Genomic DNA, 24,785 nt, shown 5'->3' on the forward strand with positions numbered 1-24,785 from the left:
CAAGGGTCAGGTATAGCTGGGCAGAGGGGACCACAGACGTAACTGGAGTGGGGAAACTGAACTGAGGCTGTACATTTGAAGAGCTGTGTTGTTGCTGATAAACAGGAAGTAACTTCTAATGAGCTACAAGAGGAACAGATGGGGAAAGAGACTTTCCCTTCAGCATCCCACGTCAGGTTCATTGCCAGGAATGGCTCCCTGCCCCAGTGGTGGCACTGGCAGCCACATGCCCTCACCCAACTCATCTCTAGACCTTCACATGTGTAATGGCTGTTTTGGTATATACAAAGTATAGTTTAGGCATAAGCAGAAATAGAAAGCAGTGGAAGCAACTTGTATCACAGGCTGGGGAAACGGAGTCCATTGCTTTGGTCTCTCTGTGGACTCCCTAAGATGGCACTGCATCAGTTGCCAGTCAGGAGGCAATTATCAGGGCTGGAAAATTAATTTTTTTACAAAATGAAAGCTTAAATTATGCAGAAGCAGATGGGACAAGAGTGAAGTGCTAGACATGTTGCCAACTCTTGCTATTTTATCATGAGTCTTGTGATATTTGGTGGTTTTTTAAAAACCCTGATATCCTGGAGACATATTATAACATGACAATCTCAGTTTTCATCTAAAAAATTAAGTTTCTAGCCATTGTGCTCACAGAGAAAATGTGACCCAAAAGACTCAATCATCAGAGGCAAATAAAAAGAACCCAATATTTACTATATTTTAAAATCTTGTGATTTTTAATCCAAACTCATGATTTTGAAGTGTTTGGGGTGGGCAATACTATGCTAGTAGGTCATATTAGCTCAGACTGACAATTGGGCCCTTGTTTGAATCATATTTGGAGTTCTATGAGGGATTTGTTTATAAATCCACAAGTAATTTGTGTGTTTACTAATAAAAGTACTTGATATTCTTCACATTAGTTCTCTTTTTATTTACATTTGTTTACTTTAGAACTACATGCTATTTAGAGTCACTATTTCAGTGTCGTAAAGCTAAATACTCTCTATTTTTTCAGCAACTAAATAATGAATGCTCTTATTGCCTCTCATTATGATAAACTCAAGGTAACTTCCTTCCATAGTAAAATGTTAACAGAAACAAAAAACATGGTTATAGACAATTGCCATTTATGGTATTGCCTATTCCAGATGTTAAAAAAGCCAAGGCCCGAAAAATCATGAGATGGGCTTAAAAACAGTGACATTTTTAGACAATCATTTTCTTTGCCTTCTGGGATTTGAGCCTTTAGAGTACAATGGAATCATGTTTTCAAGCTTTTCTTGTCAGCCATGAGGGCTAGAGACTTAAAAAAAAATCAGTTATTGTAAGTCTGCTGATAAAATTATGGATTGGCAACATTCTATTTATTTGTACCACTGTGGGTCGTCCGTCCGTCCCCCGTCCCCCCCGCCGCCACCCTATTAGCTGTGTCACTACTAGGCATGGTTTGAAAAAGCTCAGAGGGAATGCAAAATGAAAGTAAACATGTTTTGGGGGATGTTGCCTGTAGTCGGCTCGAGGGGGACAGGCACTGCTATGTGACGGACTGGGTTGGCTTAAAGGATTTTAAGACAACACAGTGTCACCTCTTTCATTTGGATATTCCTGATGCTATAATAAATGGGTATTACTTACCTGTAACTGGAGGTTCTTTGAGGGATGTGGTCCCTATCTGGATATTCCACATGTGGGACATGCATGTACCTGCATCCAGTTTTTTTTGTTTGCAAGCAGTGTCCTTTGGCCTTTATATGTGCCATTGCTCTCCTTGTGCTCTGAACTGAGGGCATAAAAGATAGTGAGGGCTGATGCCGCTCCAGTTTCCTATTCTTACCTCAGTTAAAACAGTCCGCAGCAGAGAGCAGGTAGTGGAGTATAGCTAGGGAGCACACATCTCGAAGAATCTCCAGTTACAGGCTAAGTAACCTCTATTTCTTCTTCAAGTGATTGTCCCTATGTGTATTCCACACGTGGGAGATTAACAAACAGTAGTCAGACTGCAGGTTGGTGCAAGGATGCAGAAATGATAACTAAATGAAGTACTGCTGTCCCCACAGCTGTATCCACAGTTGACAACTGGATCAGAGCTTAATGTCTCATAGAGACATGAAGAGAGTTCCAAATAGCTGCTCTACATATCTCTAGGAGAGGTACATCTCTCAGTTATGAGGCCGAAGTAGCTTACTCTCTAGTGGAATGAACCTTCATCCCCTCTGGAGGGGGAATATGAGCTAGTTGGTAACTGTGACTCAATGCATCCCTTTATTCACACCCTGCATACGATTGTAATAATCTTTGTATAAAATATGCCATGTGAAGTATCATTTGAAAACTAACAACTCAGTGGTCAATAATATCATGGTGAAATGTGTGTAGCAATGTTATATGTGAACTTATGAACACAAGCTAAAATTATGACTGAGATGTGTTTATCAGACAAGTTTGGGGAGGGGGTAAACCTGTTTTTCAGAGACAAAGGACAAGCTAATGCCTCTAGCCAGGTGTCCTCATAGCTGATTGGCAATCACTGGTCAAGTGGCCATTCTATGGCAGCGAAGGGGGGCAGCGACAGATCCACCTGCATTTTAGCAAGCAACACTGTGGAACTTCTTTCACCACAAGAATCCATGTCTCCATACTCTCGGCAGGAAGGAAATTTATCTAGGGGTAACCCTCAGGAAAATGCATTTCAAAGGGTGACTGGACTATAAAAGCTAGAGACAAAAACACCCCAGAAATTCTTTCTTTCTCTCCCTATCTCTCTTTCACCTAAAATGACAAAGGAACCAGCCTTTGGACTTTGGGAGGGGTTCTGATCTGAGAATTTGGTCAGCCCTGTTGCTGGGAGTATGTGATAAGGATTTTACCTTGAACCAAATCTGGTTTGTTATATTTTAGTTACTACAAAGTGTTTTATCTTTATTTCTCTTGTAACCATTTCTGACTTGTACTTGTACTCACTTAAAATCTCTCTCTTTGTAGTTAGATTTACTTGTTTTATTCTTTAAACTCAGCATTGGATTAGTTTTGACTAAACTGAATTGTTTAGGTAACTCCAATTAAAGTAGCAAATTGTTGTATATTGACCCCAGGAGCAACAGAACTCTAATATCTGCACTGTCCAGTAGAGGGTTGGACAGTACAGAACATATGTTTTGGGGAAATGTTGGGACTGGCTGTATGTTGGGGTCATCCTGCAGTAGTAACCAAGGCTCCTGGAAGCCAGAGAGTGGCTGATGTGTTGTTGATAGGGCACTGGGGTCAGAGCTTCTGGGCCAGGGCTGTAGCTATACACAGACATTGATGGCATGATCTGCATGCAGTTTGCCTGTTTGTGAGTGGCCCACTTGGAAGTTACAACAGCAAAGCATTGTGAAGCACCAAAGCTGCAGGGCAAGTGGTGACGACCCCTCACTGGTCTGGATTGCACCCTGGAATGTGACAGTATCAAAGGGTAATACAACCAAAGATCCATTCTGAAATTCTCTGCGTCAATACAGCTTGACCCCTTGACCTCTGCTATGGAAACAAATAGCTTAGGGGTATCTCTTAAAGTTACTTGCAGATAAAAGGTCAAAGCCCTTCAGATGTCTAGGGAATGCAACCATCTCTCTTCATCTGAGGTATGAAGTTTTGGGGAAAAAAAACCTGGTAAATGGATTACTTGATTTATATAAAACTCAGAAACTAATTTAGGAATGAATCTAAGGTGTGGTCATAACGAGACCTTTTCTTTACAGAAGGTAGCATATGGTGAGTCTGACTCTTCTGGCTGACATTATGGCTAGTAGAAATGCCCCCTCCACAGACAGATGCATGTGGCTGGAGGCTCAAAAGGGGGATTGGTGAGTGACAATAAAATTGGTGAGGTACGAACTTCACCAATGGTGGCAAGGATCTGAGAATCCCCATCAGAAATCTAGTTGAAACAGGATGAGTAAATATTGCATACAATAAGAACTGATCGCTGCTAAATGCACTCGCAGGGAACTGAGCATGAGACCCAAAGACTCAAGGGTAAATAGATGCTCTAAGATAGCAGGGATAACAGCAGATTCTGGAGACAAGCTGCTCTGGTGAGCCCAAGAGGAGAGAAACTTCCATTTTGCTAAGTAACGGCATCTTGTAGAGTCTTTTCTACCTGGGTTAAGCATGGATTGCACCCTTTTAGAATGAGTGATCTCTTTCTGATGCCCAATCAAGTACCAGGCCCTGAGGTGCAGCAGTCCCAGATTGGGGCGGTGAATCTGCCCTTGTGCTGCGTTAGAAGATGCGGCAATGTGGGGATGTTCATGGGTGGGTGAACTGAGAGCTTCAGCGGATCTGTAAACCAGAACTGTGTCAGCCAGTTGGGTGCAATCAGAGGGACTCAAGATCTGTCTTGGTGGATCTTGTGTAGAACTTGTGATACCAATGGGGTGGGAAGGAAGGCATATACCAGGTGATTCTTCCATAACACCGGCGGGTATCTCCCATCAAGCCCTTGCCCAGGGCTGCTCTGAATAGTACTAAGGAAGTTTCCTGTTCTCCCATGAGGCAAAAAGGTCCCAGGCTGCCATTTCCCATTGGGCAAGACATCACTGAGGACTGAATTATGACTTCCACTTGTGATTTGCAGAAATATGTCTGCTCAGGGAGTCCCCTAGGGCTGTGGCTCTCAACTTTTCCAGAATACTGTACCCTTTCAGGAGTCTAATTTGTTTTGCATACCCCAAGTTTCACCCCACTTAAAAACTATTTGCTTACAAAATCAGACATAAAAATACAGAAGTGTCACAGCCCACTATTACTGGGAAATTGCTGACTCAAGTATATTTGAGCCTGTCTTTCACTCATGAGCCTTGTCTGATGCCCAAACCCAGGCAGCGGGGCTGAAGCATGTAACTTAGCCTCACTGAGCTCCCTGTGGTGTGTTACCCTGGGCAATTGCCCTGCTTGCCACTCCTTAATGCTGGAATTTGGACACTCCCTAAACCCATCCCTCGACCCCCCTGCAACTCCCAGGTTGAGAAACACTGTCTAAATGAGTTGAGTACCCCCGGAAGATCTCTGAGTACCCCAGGGGTACATGTACCCCTGGTTGAGAACCACTGCACTAGGAAGTTTTGCACCCCTGGTAAATATGCTGCTGATATGGTTATGCCATGGCTGATGCACCAGTTCCAGAGGGTGATTGCCTCTATGCACCGTGGGAGAGATCTCATTCCTCCATGCTTGTTTGTATAAAATACCATTGTCACCTTGTCTGACCTTCTTTGGACATTGGGATCGGATGAGTGGGACAAAGATGTCACAGGCTCAACAGACCATCTGGAGTTCTAGTAAATTGATATGCATTCTGGACTCCTGTAGGGGCCAGATGTCTTGTGCCATAGGCTCACCCATGTGAGCATCCCAGCCCAAGGAGGAGGTGTCAGTAACAATAGTTGCGTCGGGAGTTAGTGTCCCCGTCTGAACTATCTCTGGTTTTGTCCACTAGACAAGAGTGTCTAAAACTTTGGGTGGAAGTGTCACTTTGCCGTTTATGTTGTCCTTCTCTGGTGAGTATATGAGAGAAGTCATGCTTGTAGGCAGCAAAGATGAAGCCTGGTGAACATATGTGGATGAGACCACATGGCCAAGGAGGAAAAGGCAAGTTCTGCCTGAAATCCTGGGTCTGATAGTGACCTGATGTATGGAATGGTGCATAGCCTGAACCCTTTAAGAGATAGATAAGCTCTTGGTATAGTTGAGTCTAACGTTATCCCATAAAGTTTCTGAATCTCGTGGGGGGTCAATGTGAATTTTTTGTGATTGACACAGACAGCCAGAGAAGGCAGAAGGCTGAGTATAACACTGGTTGCCACTGGTTTTCCTCATCAGAAGTCAGTCATCGAGGCAAGGCAAGACTGTATATTCCTCTCTTCTCATCCACTACTGAAAAAAACTTTGTAAAGATCCTGGGAGCTATAGTTAGACCAAAGAGGAGGACTCTGAATTGGTAGTGCTCTGCATCGGAGAGGAACCTGAGGAACCTCCTATCGGCTAGATGGATGTCTGTGTGAAAATATGCATCTTTCCTACTGAGATCCATGACACAGGTGTCCTTTTCTAATGAGGGAATTATTGGTGCCAAGGATATTGTGTGTAATTTTAGTTTTCAAATGAGCCCATTCAGACTACTTCCAATTGAGAATCGGCCTCCATCTCCAATTCTTCTTGGGGATCAAGAAGCAAGGGGAATAGAATCCCTTCCCTTGATGTTGAGCTGGAACCTTTTCTATGGCTCCCTTGAAGAGAAGGGAGTTCTAGAATAGAATATTCTCATGAAAGTGGTCCCTGAACAGGAACTGGGAAGGGGGTTTGTATGTATGAGGTACCAGAAACTCGATTAGATAGCCACCACAAATAGTTTCTAATACCTATTTGTTTGAGGTTAGGGCTCTCCAGTTTTTGGCAAGTTGGGTAAAGGTGGCCTCCAAATACCAGAGGAGGGGAATGAAGTGGTATCAAAAAAGGGACTTGGGTCTCGACAGTCCCATCAAAAGAAGCTCTTCGCTTGGTGGTTAGAGTATGATGTGGCAGTGGATGTTGCAGAGGCTGGGTTCTTGGGTTTATAGACCTTCTGTCTTTTGTGTGGTGGCTCCTGAGGACAGATCTGGGATGGTACTCTGCAGTTCTCTAGGGAAATCTGGGGATTGTAACCACAAGTCTCTCCTCATAACAATGGCCATTATCAGAAGGAGTAACCTTTGGATGCTGTTGTTTGGACTGCTCTATAGGAACCTGCACCACCACAGAGTTAAGTGGTAGGTCAGAGGACAAAAACTCTCCCTCTTTGGGTGGAACAAGGTAATACTTCTTAGCCCTCTTAGGGGCGGGAGCACAAGAAGCAGGAGTGTGCCAAACTACTTTTACCTTGGATGACCTTGTTGATGGGGAGGACAACTTGACTGGCTGCAGAATGTTGAGTAAACTGAGCTGAGGCTCCTGGACTTCCTCCAGCTGAATCTGTAGCTCAGGACCCACTCTGTGCATGAGCTCGTGGTATTGTTTAAAGTTGTCTGGAGAAGATGGAGTAACCCCCTCTCCAGTAAGATGACAAGATTGCTCCCAGAACTGTTGTAACCAGTGGATCTGTCTCATCTTCCCCTTTCAGATATTCTGACAGGACCGGTTGCAAGAGTCTGGGCAATGGTAAATAGGACTCCTGCACTGATTCTTGGTATTAGGGTAGGATTTTTGCTGTCTCCAATATTGACAGTAGGATGGATCAACTGGCAGAAGAGGACCCCATGGCATAGGATACCCCAGAACTCCAGTCATCTGGGATTCTTGTCTCGTGTCACCTCTGTGTGAGGCAGCAGCGACTCCTGCGGGGCCTCAGAATCATCAGAAGAGAAAGCTGGATCTCTTATCTCCAGTATAACCGACATTACCGATGGTCGTGCCTCAAGGTGGGATGGGAGAACAACTCTGCCTCATCAGAATTATCTTCCTCTGGTGTCCTGGAATAGAGATGGTCCCAAAGGAAGGGGTGAATGTGGATAGGGAAGAGCAAAGACATTCTCTGGGGAGATGTAAGTCTCTGATTGCCCATTGGTGGAGCCATTGGAACCAGAGTCTCCCTGGTTACTGTGGTGGTTGGCTCCCTCCAGGTCATGTTGCTACAGGTACTGCATCAGCTCTAGAAGTGGATGGGAGCACCAGGAACTCTTTATCCTGACCCTCCACCATCAGAGCAGACGTTAGAACTGTCGGATCTGTACCTTTGTGTACCTCCTTCTCCTATCAAAAATATTTATTCAGGCCTAAGTCCTTAGCACCCACGTGCACTGGCTCTCCTCACTTTGCTGGGGTCAGGACAGTTTTATCTTTGGGACAGTTTTAGATTAAGATCACTTATCCTTATGTCTGTGGGAGTGTCATTTGCTCTCCTCTGAGCCCTTCTCCTTAGGCTTACCAGTCTTAGCCTCTGTTCCTGAGCTCATGCTCAGAGGGGTGCTGCCCTCTTGGTAAGACTGTTTCGGGGGGGGGGGGGGGGGGAGAAAATGGCCCCTGGCTTGGATCTGATTGGGGCTTCATTGCTTTCTTTGTGAAAAATGCTTTTTGAGTCTCAGGTCCAGGTCCTCACAAGTTCTGGGGGAAAAGAGCAGCACACGTATGGCAGAAATGTGAGCCTCCCCCAGGCAGTAGAGGTAATGTTGATGTTTGTTGCTTGCTGAAAAGGAATGAGGGCAGGAAACACTCTCTTTGAACTCCAGGACCCAGGGCATAACCCCAGACTTCTCGGAGGGAGAAGTCCGGGGGCGGGGAAGGGGAAGAAAGTGGGGAAAAACACTATCTAACTATACTATGTATACTATACTATAAGAACTACTACAACTATATAAGATATCTTACAGCAATGATACAGTAAAAAAGGAACTGAGGACACCAAAACTTGCAAATAAAGTCACACAGCGACAATGGCTGCAAAAAATTCTGGACTTGTGTGCATGCATATCCCATATGTGCAATACACATAGGGACCACCACTCAAAGAAGAAAAATTACTTATCACAAACACAGTGGAATCATATATCCATGGTTTCTGACATCAAGTGCGTCATATAATGAATATGTAAAGTAACAGTCCTTGGGCGAATAGCTTTGCTGAGAGGATTTCTTTGACATCAAAAGCAGTTTTACTGTTCTTTCATGAATGGAAGATAGCAGGTGCTCAGGGCTAGATTACAGCCTGTGAACACAATACACTATATTGTTATTGCCTAGAAAATACATAATAGAATGCAGTAAGTGCAAAGCCTTATTGTGGGCTGTGATTGCCTAATAATCATTTGAAATTTAGAAAGCTGTCAGGAGGTGATTTATGCTGCACTGTGCATGTAACAGGGAGGACCACAGTTTCCAGCTTCTTGGTCCTGACCAAATCCATTCCAGCCATTTGCTGTTTGCCTTTCGGATATGATTGAAATATTGCTTTGATTTCTCTGTGGGGATCCTCCCCTTGTTCACATTTTAAAACAAACTGTACCCATTCTGTTAGTGTACAGCTGCACACAATGTGTGTGTGTGGAGGAGGTAGGGAGGGAGGGAAGAAGCAAGGGGATATTATGAATTTAGCTCTTCTTCTCCAGGAAGTTAAGTGATGCAAGGAGAAGAGAAATGACCATAACATAAAACAGGAACAAGGAAGTTGGAACACAAAATGCATGACAGGGAAAGAATAGCTTTTCTGCAATAGCACCAACTGTGTTCTGATGAGTGAACTTTGAGGCCTAGAATGGATTTATCTGAATTGAAGGTTCTGCCTTATCAAATTCACTGACATCATGCTAACATTTAGGAAGATAAAGGGGTTAGTAATAGGTGTTGGAAAACAATAGATGCATCCTGTGAAGGAAGTACAGTAGGAATAACAACTTATTAAAACATAGTTTGGAGCTAAGAAGGTGATACCATAGAAAAGCAGATTAAATGCTGGTCAATAACATTAACTTACATGGATTTGGGTGGTGTGGATCAGCTGGACAATGGTATCTGAGGTTCCAGTGAGCTTGTGGAGAAAAATTACGGTGTAGCATTTGTTGGTATACAGGATACTGCTGAGGTTCAATTCTGAGAAACTCTCTGGATATTAATGGCCCTGGAAGGTCCTGGGGGTTAAACACAGATGTAAGTGGTAACGGAGGTTCTAACTGCCTGATGCCCATGACATCCCAAAGCTGAGAATCATATCCAGTGTCTACAGTTGGCAGGTCGAATGGTGCTCTGTTGTTTGATGGCTGATGTGATTGTAAATTCTCTTGGCTTTTGTCATCAAATGCATTCTGTGAAACATCAGAAAAACTTTTGTTTGATTTACTAGAGTCGTGTCCAGTATAAGGAGAATCAATTGAAAGCTGAGATCTCAATAGCTTATTTGTTTTCTCCATAGCTAAAAGATGAGACTGAGGTGGGAGCATCCCAGCCTCTGATTCAGTGGAAGGCACATCTTTTCCAGAATCCTGATATCTTACCCAAAGACTACTGTCATAATCCTCCCTTGCTATGTTGTGTGGTACAGGCTGATGATAGTTTGCAAGCTCTGAGGATTTACGTAAATGTGACTGATCAGCCAAGGAATTTTGAGACATTTGAGTTGGATATGGTCCTAAAGGTACCAAATTCTCCGTATTTTCAATAGAAGGTTTCAAAGCCTCTTCTAGTGAATGTTCTGGAAATGGGGACCAGAATGCAGATTCATCAACTTCAACTGGTATGCTTCGACTCATCACAGTGCCTGAAAAGGGAAGAACAAACAATATAAAACTATCTGCTCACAGTTAATTCCTGGAGTTACTATGAAGATAAACTTATATCTTCAATGTTATGATTCAAGACCACAGAGTGAAACTTTAAAGACAGAATATGACAGAGCAGTGATGCGTTTTTAAAGACAGATCAACAATAGAAATATCTCTGCTTGGTTGACTTTTGATGAAGAAACAAATGCATTGAGCAATAGCCTTTGACTTACCTGCAATGGAGGCCATTTTGAGTTTTTGTGAAGACTGTGGAAATATGAATTAACTTTCTTAATTTGGTGCCAGGATTTTCCAACAAACTGGAAAACAAGAAAAATTATCCCTATTGAAACAGTGCAGTTTCATACAGTTAAAAATCTAGAAATAATGACTATGTATCAAAGATTTACCAGGAGTACTGATTAAAGTTCTGAGAATCACATTTCAGAAAACAGAGAAATTTAAGGGCGCTTCTGGTACTTTGTGTTCGATCCTGCTAAGTCTGGAAGAACAGCCTGTCTTGTGTTATTTCCAGACAGAAAGTTTAGGTTATTCTGATATGGGGATTTGGTTCAGGCTGTTCCAGAGATGGGACCAACTGCAAGTTGTGGATCCAGACCTGATAATGAGCCCCACCTTGCTGCCCATGCTCTACACTCTCCTTCTCAGCCAAACTAAAGAACTTTGAGTCCTGAGTTAAACTTAATGACTAAAGCCAGTCTCCAATTGCTGGCTCTTATTTCAAAGCAGTTCGTCCATTTGGTTATTACATGGTTACTGTTAACTCAGGTTACAGGGAGTTTACAGACATTTGGAAATTTTTGTTGTTCTTTAGGTTCCCTTTTTCTGATGATGTAATAACCTTGATTGAATGGTACAGGTCATATGGAATTTCAGATGCCCTGCCAGCGTTCAATAGGGATCCAAATTGTAAAGTCATCAGCTTCTTTTTATGGTATTGCCAGTAAAACAGTTCCAGCCAAACTACTTTCATAATGTTTTAATATAGCATTGTCATTACAGTAGCAGCCAGGCCCAAAGCATGCAGCATTACTATACCAACTTTGGGGAGTTAGAACTATGTGCCCCACTGTTCAACTACACAAAACATTCTTTCTATGCTCAACCTAAAGTTATCTGACAAGAGTACTGATTCTTGGATAGCATGACCACTCTCAATTGGCCTCTAATATTTCAGAGTGGGCCTCAAGGGGCTTTCTTTGAAATTATAATGTAAATAAGAAGTCAAATGAAGCTATGTAAGCCAACACCTTATAAAAGGCTGCAACAGCCAACAACCTAATAGATAATAGGCTGTTATGGGCAAATGCTATATATAGTTCTGGCACCCTCAGGGCTTCTAACAGATAGGGTGAGGAAATATGCACCACCCCCTTTACAGTTTTACTTCTGTCCTATTGGAAGAAGCCTGAAACCAAACTAGGACAATCAATAAAGATGACTGGGACAAAGAACTCATAGCAAAGCAAACGTCAACATCCACCACCAACAGAATTTGGCTTAAAAGCCTTAATAATCACAAGCATAGAGTATTAAAGAGCTTCCAGTAAACCAAGAAGAAATTTACTTCAGTTACAATATTCAGTAACAAGTAGTTTAAAGAGAAAGCTGTACATAAAGAGTATGTTCCAATGAACAAAGAATTCAAAACAGTCAAGCAAAATCATTGAGAAATATCATGTTCTGTGTCTAACTGAGAAATGTCTCAACACCATTCTGGTTTCAGTAGCTCTTTCGCCAAAAATGTGTCCCTTTAATTTGAAAAAGTAAAAACATGCTCTTTATAGTTAATTCTTGGTCAAACTGGGGAAGAGCAATTGCCAATCCAGTTCATCTGCTCTAAAATGTTCCCACAAGTCTTGTTCTTTTGCAGTAGCATAAAGGAAATAATACAATGTAAAAACTGAAGCAAATCCAATTGGACTTTCCTCAGAGGAAAATCATTGCAAAAGGGACGTACATGTAGCAAGAGTTCTGGCAGATTTCAGCTTTTTTAACTTTCACATCTTCAAACCCAACCATGTCAGAGAGTATGTATAGCTTATTAAGGCTGTAGGAGCCAATGTGATAAAAATCACCAAAATCTTCACAAGGCATAGCCACAAGGAAGACCAAAAAATGGAGATTTTAGGACAGATCCTTGAGTGCTTTGTGGCCAGTGTGTAATACTACTGTATTACATAGGCCAAACCCTATTTGTACCCCCCATGTTGATCAATTCTCTGTAACTGTAATCCTGAAGCAGCATAGAGCTGGTGACTTGGCACAAGAAAACCACCTCTGGCACAGTGACGTTTCAGGTTGTGGTTCTCTGAAAAGGAGATGTGGCCTGGCAAAATTATTTTCCACAGCTCCTGGGCTGTACGTCTAGAGAAAGGGTTTCTCCAATGTGTAACTTCAGGTTTTTCTACACAGGGTAATTTACCACTATAGTTACACATATAGTTTATAATTAAACCGGTATAACTATGCTGGTAAATTTCCCAATGTAGACAAGCCCTCAGAGCAGTTATTGGTCAGCACTAACACACAGCACATGTAGCTGCTTTGTCAGATACCCAGACACAGGCCAGAGAACAAAGTACAGTGCTAACTAGATTCCTTTTTATTGTAGGCATCCATGCCTGAAATCCTGACAGTAAGCTCACCAACATCATACAGTTTTTCCTGTGGTTTGTATCCCTTTTCCCTTAAGCCATAGACATATGATTGCTACTTTTAGCTGAGTAGTGTCCTGTGACAGTAATAATGCGTGTGACTCTAAAGGGAAAACGGAGTTCTCATAGTTGGCACAGGATTAAGATGGGGACTTGCTTTACTCTGTTCTTTGCAATAGCGATGAAGTGATAGTTGCTTGGAAAGGTTGGTTATATCAGTGGTTCTCAACCTTTCCAGACTACTGTGCCCCTTTCAGGAATCTGATTTGTCTTGCATACCCCCAGGTTTCACTTCACTTAAAAATGACTTGCTTACAAAAATACAAAAGTGTCACCACACTCTATTACTGAAAAATTGCTTACTTTATTTTTACCATATATTTATAAAATAAATTCATTGGACTATAAATATTGTGTGTACATTTCAGTGTATAGTATATAGAGCAGTATAAACAAGTCATTGTCTGTATGAAATTTTAGTTTGTACTGACTTTGCTAGTGCTTTTTATGTAGCCTGTTGTAAAACTAGGCAAATATTGTTTCGCAGCAGTTGTGTGCGTGTCCTCTCAGGTGTAATTCGTAATAATATCTAGATGAGTTGATGCACCCCCGGAAGACATCTACGTACCCCCGGGGGTACATGTATTCCTGGTTGAGAACCACCTGCTTATATCACTGCCCCCATCATTCTTGTACTGCGATCAGATGACTTCTGGAAATATGGGTTAAGGCCAGGTTTAATAAAGATATTCAGGCACCTAATGCTGCAGATAGGTGCCTAGTGATATTTACAAAAGTGCCTAAGCAGGCTAGGTGTTAACTCCCATTGAAAGAATCACTTGTATGCATATTTAGGCATCTAAATGCCTTTGTAAATATAGCAACAAGGGTCCCCGGCCATGGCGTGTTTGCGCATACTTGCTTTGTGACTGGGGAATTAGTTGGGATGTGTATGATTTATGGGCAACTTTGGACCAACCCCCAAGTGAAGAAACGACCAGTGTAATGGCATACTTCACACATGGGTGAAAGCCGATTAAGGGGCCATAAGGGACATCTCTAGACTTTATTCACATTGCAAACTCTCCTCCCACCATTGACTAGCATCTGCTCTTTCATAAGATGTTTCCCTTGGTATCCATCTTGGATCGTAAAGATAATGGGCAAATTCATCTGTGGTGTAAACGGGCATAACTCCATTGACTTCATAAGTCATACTAACTTAGCATCATTATTATGTGCAATTATCAAACATCTGAACATGGCAAATTACAGAAACAAATTCATCGGCTGAATCTGTCTGTTGTCTCTTTGATGGTCACTGAAGCGAGCATATCAAAACACCAGAAAAGCACTTCACTTGGAAATTCTGTCTTCAACAGCTGTCAGCCTAACACCAACACTGATAACATTGCCAGCCAAGTGAGGAAATGACCTGTTGGGAAGAATCAAGCATCTGATTCAAAGCCCACTGGCTTTGAATGATGCAACTGAGAGTCCTCTTGCTCCTAGATATATAGGTCATTTTCAGTGTGAGCATTCAAGCAGCAGGGGGTAATATAAAATCTCAAGGGACTATTTGAAACACCTTAGTAATATAATAAGTTACATCCAACGTAAATACCCCTTGCTGCATACTAAACCAGTTGCCTCTTGTCTTATCCTCTGTGGACATGACAACGGAAACGCTTTCTCCTTTCCTATTGGTGTGTCTGTTTTTAAACCACACTCATCACCATACTGTCTGTGTGCCTAGAATTTTAATCCCTCAGGTTCTGTGTTTCTGGGTGGTGGATAGGGGTGCAGTTTTGGCTACCCCGTGTCAGAGGGGGTGAATTAAACCCATTGTATGCAATGTTTGAGAAATTAAAACTTTAGACTAAAAACCCAAACCTTAGGAAAGGATGAGGATGCTGGAATCAGACCTGTCCCAGCTTATTATATAGTTTTCTTTGTTTTTATCTTATAGTCCACAAGAATGACAGAAAAGAGATATGGCCTTTCCATAAACACGATATAGGTTCAAGAGATGAATAACCATGTAGTCAAATATTATCTGCTCTCAGAATGCCAAACCAACACAAAAGTCCACTGTAAAGTATATTTTTTAAAAGATCTTGGTTGGTGAACAGGCTGCACAACATCTATTGGTTAAAATGTCAATAACGGTTTCTTCTCCAAAATTAATGCTAATTATGCCTTATAGTAAACTTGGAACAAATAAGGAAAAATTGTTTTGGTCCAAGGCCTCACCTGCCTGCTATTAGATTTACATGATCTTTGAGACATTTCAGATACCCAGAAGATGTGAATGTTTCAAACAACAAACCAAACCCCACAGCGTGGCTATCACCCAAATGAGAATGAAAGCTTTCTACCTCCCTTGGAGGTTGCAGACAGAGTTTTTTCTCTTGTCTTCCTGTGAAACATAAGATAAAAATAAAGAAAACAGTTTTCTGGCTGTTCTGATCATTCTACTTAATAGTCTTAATAAGCTGGCATTTCTTTAGCATAAAATCTCTGTCCGGTCCTCCCTTGCTTGCATGATCTTCCTTGAAAGGAGACCTGGTAAAGCTGCAGCTTGGTGAAGACTCCCATTGACGGGAGAGCGCAATCTCACTTCGGCCAAAGATACCAAGAGAAAAGCTGTTGCCTGACATGCTCATCCTTGGACTAATGGTTCAGGCTGCACTAGTTTCACAATTCTCAAACAGAGAGAAAGAACTATGGGACCAAGTGATCCACCTTCTCTGGGCCATTTCTTGGGCACTGAGAATGCAGATTTTCTTTAGGGCTTGGTTTACATGCCATTGGGTATCATTATTTCTAACTCTAAGGATAGTTCGCACTGGCACAAGTTACTTAGGGAGGTTGTGGAATCCCTCTCATAGGAGGCTTTTAAGAACAGGTTAGACAAACACCTGTCAGGGAGGGTCTAGGTATACTTGGTCCTGTCTTAGGGCAAGGGGCTGGACTAGATGATCTCTCGAGGTCCCTTCCACCCCTACATTTTCTGTCATCCTCTCTCAGTGGTTTTGGTGGGAGAAAGCTGCTTTAAATTGCAGAAGCCCTGTGCAAGAGGCTACCCAAGGGATCACTGCATGCCAGGGAACCTATCCACCTTTGGGGTGATGCTGGCAGCAGGCTCAGTCCATATTTTGGTGGAAATTTCCAAAAGAAAACCCACATGTGGTTGGCAATGTTGATGATTCAGTAAGTAGCATTCTTCCTCCCAAGTCTATACTGAACCAATGCTTCAGTATGACGTTACTATTCCACTCGAGGTCCCAGCTTTTGGAAGAGATGTAAAACTGAGACCTTGATCCTGTTGTTATACAGGGCCTCATGCTGTAGAGTTTCTTCCAATTTTTCTCAACATTTTTCTATTTAACTTATACTAAAAGTAGAGCACAAGACAGACAAATAACTTACTTGGGCCCCTGTTGTCAAGAACTGGGATAAAGGAGTCCTTCAGCATATCAAAATGCTCTCAGCAAACCATGATCTGATTCCTCTTCTAGCACTGAGACAACTGGAGAATGTAGTTTATGGCCTAATCCCATCCTCAAATATATAGAACTATTTTAGGTGGTATTTTCTTATTGCCAGAAAGCTCCAAGAATTTAGTATTCCCCCATGGTTTAGGGTGCCCATATGTCCTGTTTTGGCTGGGATAGTCCTCCTTTTTAAGCTCTGTATCGGATGTCACAACTTTTTTTGGCAAAACTGGGCATTTGTCCCATTTGCTCTTGCTTGAGAGGGCTATGGAGGAATGTTCAGGCAAAAGCGAATGGGACAAAGGTCCAGTTTTGCCAAAAAAAGTCATGATGTCCAGGACATTGGCTTGGGCAAGAGGCGACACCAGGCGGCTCGGGCCACACCCACACAGCAGGGGTTGGGCCAGCCTGTGAGCACTGACCATCTCTTACCCGGTGTCCCGTTTTCAGTTTAGGGAACTATGGTCACTCTACCATGGCTATACAGGAGATTACTGACAACCAGCTTGAATTCTTGTGTGGACTCCTGCAAATCATAAAGTGAGGCCTTTAGTAAATGGAATTAACATTCTAGTAGCAAATGTAGTAAAAATAAATGGAAAAAATCCCATTAACAGTCCTTGTCTCCTCTTGTTCCTTCCTCTCCCCATACTCAAAGTTTTGTAACATGTATTAATTTAGTAAATAGCCTTGGAGAGTTGCTCTTTTAAGTGAGCTGATAGACAGTGGCTTAAGCTCTTGTGACCAAACTCTTCCAAGCTTCCTTGCAACAGTTCCCAGACTGAGAGAAATTCTTCCATTTCTCCTGCCAGATAAATTGAAAGCTCTGGAGCCAAGGGAGTGCTGACAGTGTTGTTGAAACAGTCCTGGACAGCAGTGTTCACAATACAACGACCACATCATATGCTTGTTCTGGACACAGTTTGCTTTGGATGTTTCTGGTGCGGGTTGCAGGGGAGAAAGTAAGTGGAAAGAAAGGTGGGGATCAGACACTCACTTTTCCAGGTCAATAGAGCTAGGCCTGAGGTGCAGAGTTCAATAGCAGGGCTAAACTCCCTTAACATTCAAGAGTTTGTAGCTGGGGGTTAGCTTCAGGCCCATCTTTACAGTTTAAGGATTTCATAATCAACCACAAAGCATTCCATCTATTTCCCAATTTGAAGGTCAAGATTCACATCCACACAGAATACCTCCAACTGCCTGGTTTTGATTAGACAAAACTTCTGACAAGGCAGAGAAAGGAACCTGCAACAAATGAAGGTGGTTGTGCTCTCATTCTTTTTCAGGGGGCTTTGAGAGTTGAAGAGCAAAACTAAGTGAAGTCAGGCCCAAACCTTTTCAGCCGAGAGCAGTGCTGCAAACAGGGGAGCCATTTGGGACCTATGATCCAAACGATCAAGGTCAAAGGAAATCTAAGCTGAAGAGTTTGTTTTTGGCTGTGCTAGCCATGTTTAGCTGCACTCATTGCTGATACCTGTTGTCACCAATGGGTACATTCCATAATGAAGACAGGACCATTGGGCCATGTTTAAAAGGTAGATTTATATACTATTTGAGGGAGGGACTGATTCTTTTGTATGTCTTCTGGGAAGCACCTAGCATACTTCGGATGGTATAAAATAATAAATAATATGGTAAAACCTCAGAGTTACAAACACCTCGGGAATGGAGGTTGTTCGTAACTCTGAAATGTTCGTAACTCTGAACAAAATGTTTTGGTTGTTCTTTCAAAAGTGTACAACTGAACATTGACTTAATACAGCTTTGAAACATTACTATGCAAAAGAAAAATGCTGCTTTTAACTACCTTAATTTAAACGAAACAAGCACAGAAACAGTTTCCTTACCTCGTCAAATCCTTTTTTAACCCCTCCCCTTTTGTTCGTAGTTTACGTTTAACACAGTATTGTGCTGTATTTGCCTTTTTTTTTTCGGGGGGGGGGTGTCTCTGCTGCTGCCTGATTGCGTACTTCCAGTTCCAAATGAGGTGTGTGGTTTACCCGTCAGTTTGTAACTCTGGTGTTCATAACTCTGAGGTTCTACTGTATGAAACAAACAGTGTTCTTTTTCCATGCTGACATGTTTTCAGTTTTTTGCTATTTTTACATATTCTCTGCAACCAACACAAGGATTGTATACGGAAGGAAAACCGTAGCATGTGTCTAACTCTAATGGGTAGGCCTTCCCGACAGTATAAAATACCATACTCATTTTCCAGCACTAGGGTAACTACGCTGGTGCTAACAATGGTGCAAGTGTCTTTCCCCTTATCTGGCCAGAGGAAGGGAAAGGGGTAGTTCAGCCAGGAGGGGTGATGGGAAATGTAAGCCCAGCTTGGCTAGAAGAAATGGGATGTACAGTGGGGAGGGGGCTAACAGGAGTTGTAGTCCCCTGCTTTACAGATCCATCATAGCACTTTCTGAAAATCAGGTTCCTTTAAGCTGTCTCCCATTGGGTACCCAAAAATCACTGGGCACTTTTGAAAATCTTGACCCAGAACTATACTCCATGGTAGCAGATTCCTGGATGCCCAACCAACTGCATGGGCTGAAAAAAAGGAGTTTGTTTTCCTACTGGAGCTTAATCAAGTCGGAGCTTCACCATTAGATCAAAATTATTGCAGTGCAATATTTACAGTGCACGTCGAAATTTTGCCAGCATTCAGCAATAGCTAATCTTATCTCAGAAACCAAGATTATCATATAAGGAAACAGAATCAATACATCTTCACAGGAAGCATGACTCCCTTAATAGAGGTACGCCTTTGGAAAGTAAGGTTTTCAGGACAGAGACTCTGCTATGTGCTTGGCACATTTTCCCCATATGTTTAGTGCAGAGGTGGGCAAACTACGGCCCGCAGGCCACGTCCAGCCCATGGGACCCTCCTGCCCGGCCCCTGAGCTCCTCGCCAGGGAGGCTCGTCCCCGGCCCCTCCCCTGCAGCCTCAGCTCACTGCACCGTGGGCGCAATGCTCTGGGCGGCGGGGCTGTGAGCTCCTGGGGCAGCGCAGCTGCAGAGCCCGGCCTGACCCGGTGCCCTGTGCTCCGCGGTGCGTGGCTGTAACGCTGCCAGCCACCGGTGCTCCAGGCAGCGCGGTAAAGGGGCAGGGAGCAGGGGGGGTTGGATAGAGAGCAGGGAAGTTCGAGGGGCTGGTCAGGGGGCGGGGGTGTGGATAGAGTTCAGGGCAGTTAGGGGGCGGGAAACAGGGGTTGAATGGGGGCAGGTTGCAGGGGGGGCAGTCAGGAAGGAGGGGGGGGTTGGATGGGGTGGCAGGGGGCAGTCAGGGGCAGGGTTTCCGGGGGCAGTCAGGGGATAGGGAGAAGGGGTGGTTGGATGGGGCAGGGGTCCCGGGGGGGCAGTCAGGGGGCGGGAGGTCTGGGGGCAGTCAGGGGACAGGGAGAAGAGGGTGGTGGATGGGGCAGGGGTCCCGGGGAGGGCATCGGGGGCGAGAAGCATGGGGGAGGGGGGTCGGATGGGGTTGGGGGCCAGGCCACGCCTGGCTGTTTGGGGAGGCACAGCCTCCCCTAACCAGAATCCATACAATTTTGGAAACCCGATGTGGCCCTCAGGCCAAAAAGTTTGCCCGCTCCCGGTTTAGTGACATGTACTTCTAGTGACTGCTAGGTATACTCTAAAACAACAACCACATTATTTAAATGCTAGTTAATGTTGCTGAATGATAACAACATGCTTGCATATCACATCAGTAACAAAATGCAAGCTTTTGAAAACAAGGAAATGAATAGTTAATGTCATAAATCCTGAACTGTCCACAAAATAAACACACACATGCATATGAACTATAATGAAAAGTATATTTTATCAAAACATAATGATAACTCTGACCACTGAATTACTGATTTTAATATAATTGTGTTTTCTTTATTTCAGTGGCAAAAGATTTGCTTTTATGAGATGCTTCTAAGCGGAGTACATTCTCAGCTAACACAGGGCTAGATTGGTATTCTTTAGGCACAGCCCAGAAGGCGTAGGGGGTGCATTGCCCCAGGGAAAACACCACGGCATTCTGGCTTAGAGTCAGAATACCTCCTGGAGCTTTCCATTGAACAGGGGGCGTGCGCACACCACTACCCCACAATGCTGGCTGGTGCACAGGGTGACCAACACAGCCACAAGTCTCCACTCCTCCCTGCCCCTTAAGGGTGGCATGCATCTCCGTGGGGAGTAGCTAGGGTGCTGGCCATGTGCTTTCTTGAGCATAAGGCTTGGAATTCTGCCTGGCTCTGATGCTCCCCTGAAGAGGTAGCAACACATTGCTTTAGAGCTAGAGGAAGACATAGATACCAAGTCCAAATTTTCAAACCATGGCACTATTATAATGTAGTGTGACTTCAAAGGATCTTGATGAATTTTCTTCAAACTTTGCAGAAACAGTCTCCTTTTGCTGCAGAGTAAACATGGCAATTTCCAGGCCAAATCCATTTTCCAACTCGAAGTTATGAGGATGCCAAAATAGGGCTCGATAGTGGAAGCTGGTTTCAAACTTAACTATGGAAACACTGGCACATCTCCTTAATACTATGGGTGCTGGGTCAACATGAGGCCAACTGTTAGACATTGACATCAGCACAGCACTAGGCAGACTTTCCCCCAGGGATCTAGTCTCAGGCTTCCCCCTCAACATGTTTCCTGACGAGGAATGAACACCCCTCTGGGTACCTGCAGAAGGAGCCACCAACCCTGGGTGAACACCTACACATAAGCTCCAGCACCTTCTTCCAAGGCACGCGGCCTGCCTTCCAAAGCAATCACAAAAGAGCTTCCAATGCACCGAGCATAGCAGTATATTGAAGGGCACTCTGGCTGCCATAAGCCAACATCAGAACCACTGCCCCTCAGTTCAACCCTGATACAGACTTTAGCCTGATCACAGCTGCTCCTTTGAGCTCACCAGTGCGGTGTGAAGAGCGGAGGCACATCGGAAACTAACAGGAGAGCAGTGCCTTGGGTCCTAAGAGAGTGAGAGCCCTTCGTGCCAGGCTGCTTTTGCTGGTGCCTGAGTCACTCAGATAAGATAATGCCATAGAAGACCCTGGGTAGATAAACTCTCTTCCGGTTCAAATCCTGCTAGCTCAGACTCTCACGCTGGAGTGGTGTTGTGACCCTGTGCACCAGGTCACAAATTTGGCCCAGTTGCTCCTCTGTTATGCCCGCAGGGAAGGGGCTCTGCTGTTACACCACCCAGCTCTGGTCAGGGGACAGGGGGTGGGCGTCTGGGCCCCCTGGGCTCCCCCTGCTGAGTTCAGGTTCTCAAACACGGGGAGGGCACAGCCCCTTCTGTTTCAAAAGTGTGTGTAGGGGGGTGAACTCCCCCCCTCATCTCTGGCATCCAGCCCTAACACAATAATCAAAGTACCCTCAATCACTCTTTGTACCCAATCCCCACAGTAGGGTAAACTGAAAAACAAGACATTCCCTCCACAGGGCCCTCAGCAGTGCTTGAATTGGCTAAGGCATGATTGTGACCTTACGCCATTGGGCTCTCATGCTGTTTAGGATGTGATGACAAAGTGTGCCCAGTTCAGCCTTATCCAGCTGAAATTCCTTTTCTTTGATTCCAGACAACAATCTTCAAGAGTAGTTTGCAAAAACTAAACAAATTCCCAAAACCAAGAAGTGGTGTGGATAATGCGAAATGAACTCGAGGCTGCATGCTAAACAGGGCTTTGGGGAAATACAAGACAATGAGAGGAAGAACAGAGGTCTTACCAACCTTTTCCCCCTCCTCCATTGACATTTTTTGAGCCTATGGAGCTAGGAAGCATTTTGTTATTTCCTTGCAGATGGCACTAAAGAGTTGGTACAGTCTCTACCTAAGGTCTTGTTATTGCTAAGAAGGGTTTGCTGGTTTAGCTAGACCAGCAAACCTGCCTAGTATAGATGAAGCTTATAACTGTCAGTATAGCTCACAAATAGCAAAATAGGCTACACCAAAACAGACTACAAAGCATAGTTTTGCTGGCATAATTGGGTCTTACACTAGTGCATATACCAGCATAGCTACGTTGGGAAAACATCACCTTCCTGACATAATTATGCTGGTATAAATTTTTAATGTAGGTCAGGCCTTAGTCCTTAGAGGATACCTTAATTTTGCAATACCATGAAATTCCAAGCAACAAGTTGCAGCTGTAAGGCACCGTATATGGGGCATATTTACTGTTCTCACTAGCCAGCAAACGTTAGTGAGAGTTGCCAAACTGAGTATTCTGAAAGGGATGTTAACATATCAGTTGTACAGCTGATTTTTAAAAATTAATATCAGATCACTTGCAATCTGTTCTGATATTAACATCAGGTTGGAAGTGTTTTATCTTGGTCTATAATCCTACTTCTTCACTGTTTTCCATAATGATGTGCCCTTTTAAGCAGTTCCTAGATTACTGGGAAACAACCCCTCGTTATGGCCGAGTAGGCAGCAAGGCATGGGCCTGCATGGCAGGCAGTGCAAAATCACGCTGTCCCAACGGTGCCACAATTCCTCCAGAAGCTCCTGGGGAGCACAGCTGTGCCACCACTCAGAGAATTCAGGATCACTGGCTGACCCCTGTGTGGGGGGCACAGAGGGGTAGAGGTGAAAGCTTTGTGCAAGCTACTTTCCAGTGGTACGCCTGTGCACCAGCCAGCCAGGATCAGGCCCGTCGCTGGCATTTTTCAGACGTCTATGCAAATGCTTAGGATGTTAGGACGACACAGAAACATGGCGTATGTCATCCGTTTCCAGAGTGTTTACTCACAGACAGTCCTGATCCAAATCTGTAAAGCGTAGCAGCTGAAGCACAGTGAGCTGTTTGCCAAACTCACTGTTTGCTAAACTGTTTGCTAAAATGGGCAAAATAAAAAGGAGGTCAGAGCTCAGAAAGAAGAGAAAGAAAAACAAGAGGCAAAGTGGGTCAGTGGTTAGTAACAAACAGTGACAGGGAATGGTAGTATCTTTAAGAGCTCTTACCTTGGGGCTAGCAGGGACACACACTGGACTGACTAAGGGTAGAGAGCGACTGTTGGGCTTTCTCCTGCACTCTCTTTTCCTGTGGATTGCTGGTTTTCTTTTCTCCCTTTATGCTTCCCTTTCTCTTTCTCTCAGGTAAGTTGCAGAACAGGCTCTGCAGCAGGAAGTAGAACTTGTATGCAAATCACAAATCAGAAGTGGAAAGCGTCAGTCTGAAAATCTCTGAGGGGGAGTGAATCAGTAACAGAGGAAAACTACTTTGAAGTTAAAAAGTCCCTTGAAATGTTTCTGTCCTTACAAATCAGGCTGCTGTTTAACCGGTACAGACAAGTAACTGCAGGGGAAACCCAATAGGATTTTCAAACATAATATTCCTGAATGGAAGAAGTGTCTGATTTTTTTTAAAAACACTAGAATGTATATGGTCAGTGCCAACTGCTCTAAGAGCGTGAGTTGGACCACCAAAAATCATGAGATTGTCTTACAAATCATGTGATTTACAAACGGGTTATTTTTATTTGTGTTCTGGTTCTTGAGTGTAACCTTCAAGACTCAAGTAACATTTTCAGACTCTTCTTCACAACTACGTCTAGGAACATTTGTTGTAAGAAATTAAAGTTGAGATTCTCATGTAGTCACAGAACTTCAGCAGCTGGGACTTTAATTAAAATATCAAACGTGGCAAGAGTTGGCAACAATGCATAGATATTAGAAGTGCTTCTGGTATCATCCAGCTTGTCTTCTTGCCAGTCAGGATTTTCTCCACAGTATATTCTCTAGTGCTTTCTCCAATCTAGCTTACATGTCCCAAGGAAACTGCCTTCTACCACTTCCTAGTCCAGTAGATCTCACTGTCAGGCCTGTTAGCCTACATTTTCCTTGCTTAGTTTCACCCATTCCTCCTACTTATACTCCTAGGTGCCACGTTCATTCATTTCTCCTCTTTGGTGTTTTCACCTTTCCGGTATTTGTAGGCAGCCATCAGGTTCCCCCTGAACTCTAGCTTAGTCAAGCTATACATATTTAGCTATCTAAAATCATCCCTCAGAAGTCAGTTCCTCCTGCTGCTTGCTTGTTTTTATTGCTCTCTTCTGAACTCCCGCCCATTGAGCACTATCTTGGTAAAGAGGCACCCACAACTGAATGCAATATTTCAGATGTGGCCATAGCAGAGAGCAGGGAGGTAACAGAACCTCTGTTTCCCTCCTCTCCTCTCACCCATGATGCTTTTACATATTTCATCATCATACACTTTGTTAAGAGGATGTGAAGTTTCCAGGCACGTCAGTTCTTTGAGTGAGCATTACTTGATTGGAGTACTGTCATGGATGGATATAAACTGTTCAGGAAGGACAGGCAGGGCAGAAAA

At 43.7% G+C, this 24,785-nt stretch overlaps 1 protein-coding gene across 5 annotated transcripts in view; it reads right to left on the minus strand.

Moving 5' to 3' along the window:
* The window catches only part of TRAF3IP2 (TRAF3 interacting protein 2), a 45,893-nt gene extending 22,327 nt beyond the window's left edge, over window positions 1–23,566 (minus strand). Inside the window, exons 1-4 of one of the 5 annotated variants that reach the window (XM_073337067.1) lie at window positions 23,417–23,566; window positions 18,294–18,488; window positions 10,505–10,591; window positions 9,488–10,267 (exon numbers count right to left, since the gene is read on the minus strand). In XM_073337067.1, the coding sequence (XP_073193168.1) occupies window positions 9,488–10,267; window positions 10,505–10,520 (796 nt within the window). In that variant the 5' untranslated portion in view covers window positions 10,521–10,591; window positions 18,294–18,488; window positions 23,417–23,566. Of the gene's footprint in view, window positions 1–9,487; window positions 10,268–10,504; window positions 10,592–18,293; window positions 18,489–23,204; window positions 23,290–23,416 lie in introns of all 5 variants that reach the window. The other 4 variants (XM_073337068.1, XM_073337070.1, XM_073337066.1 and 1 more) reach the window with 4 other exon arrangements.
* Window positions 23,567–24,785: the final 1,219 nt, after the last annotated feature.

This window comes from Lepidochelys kempii, chromosome 3 (genome assembly GCF_965140265.1).
Source record: "Lepidochelys kempii isolate rLepKem1 chromosome 3, rLepKem1.hap2, whole genome shotgun sequence".
NCBI lineage: Eukaryota > Metazoa > Chordata > Testudines > Cheloniidae > Lepidochelys > Lepidochelys kempii.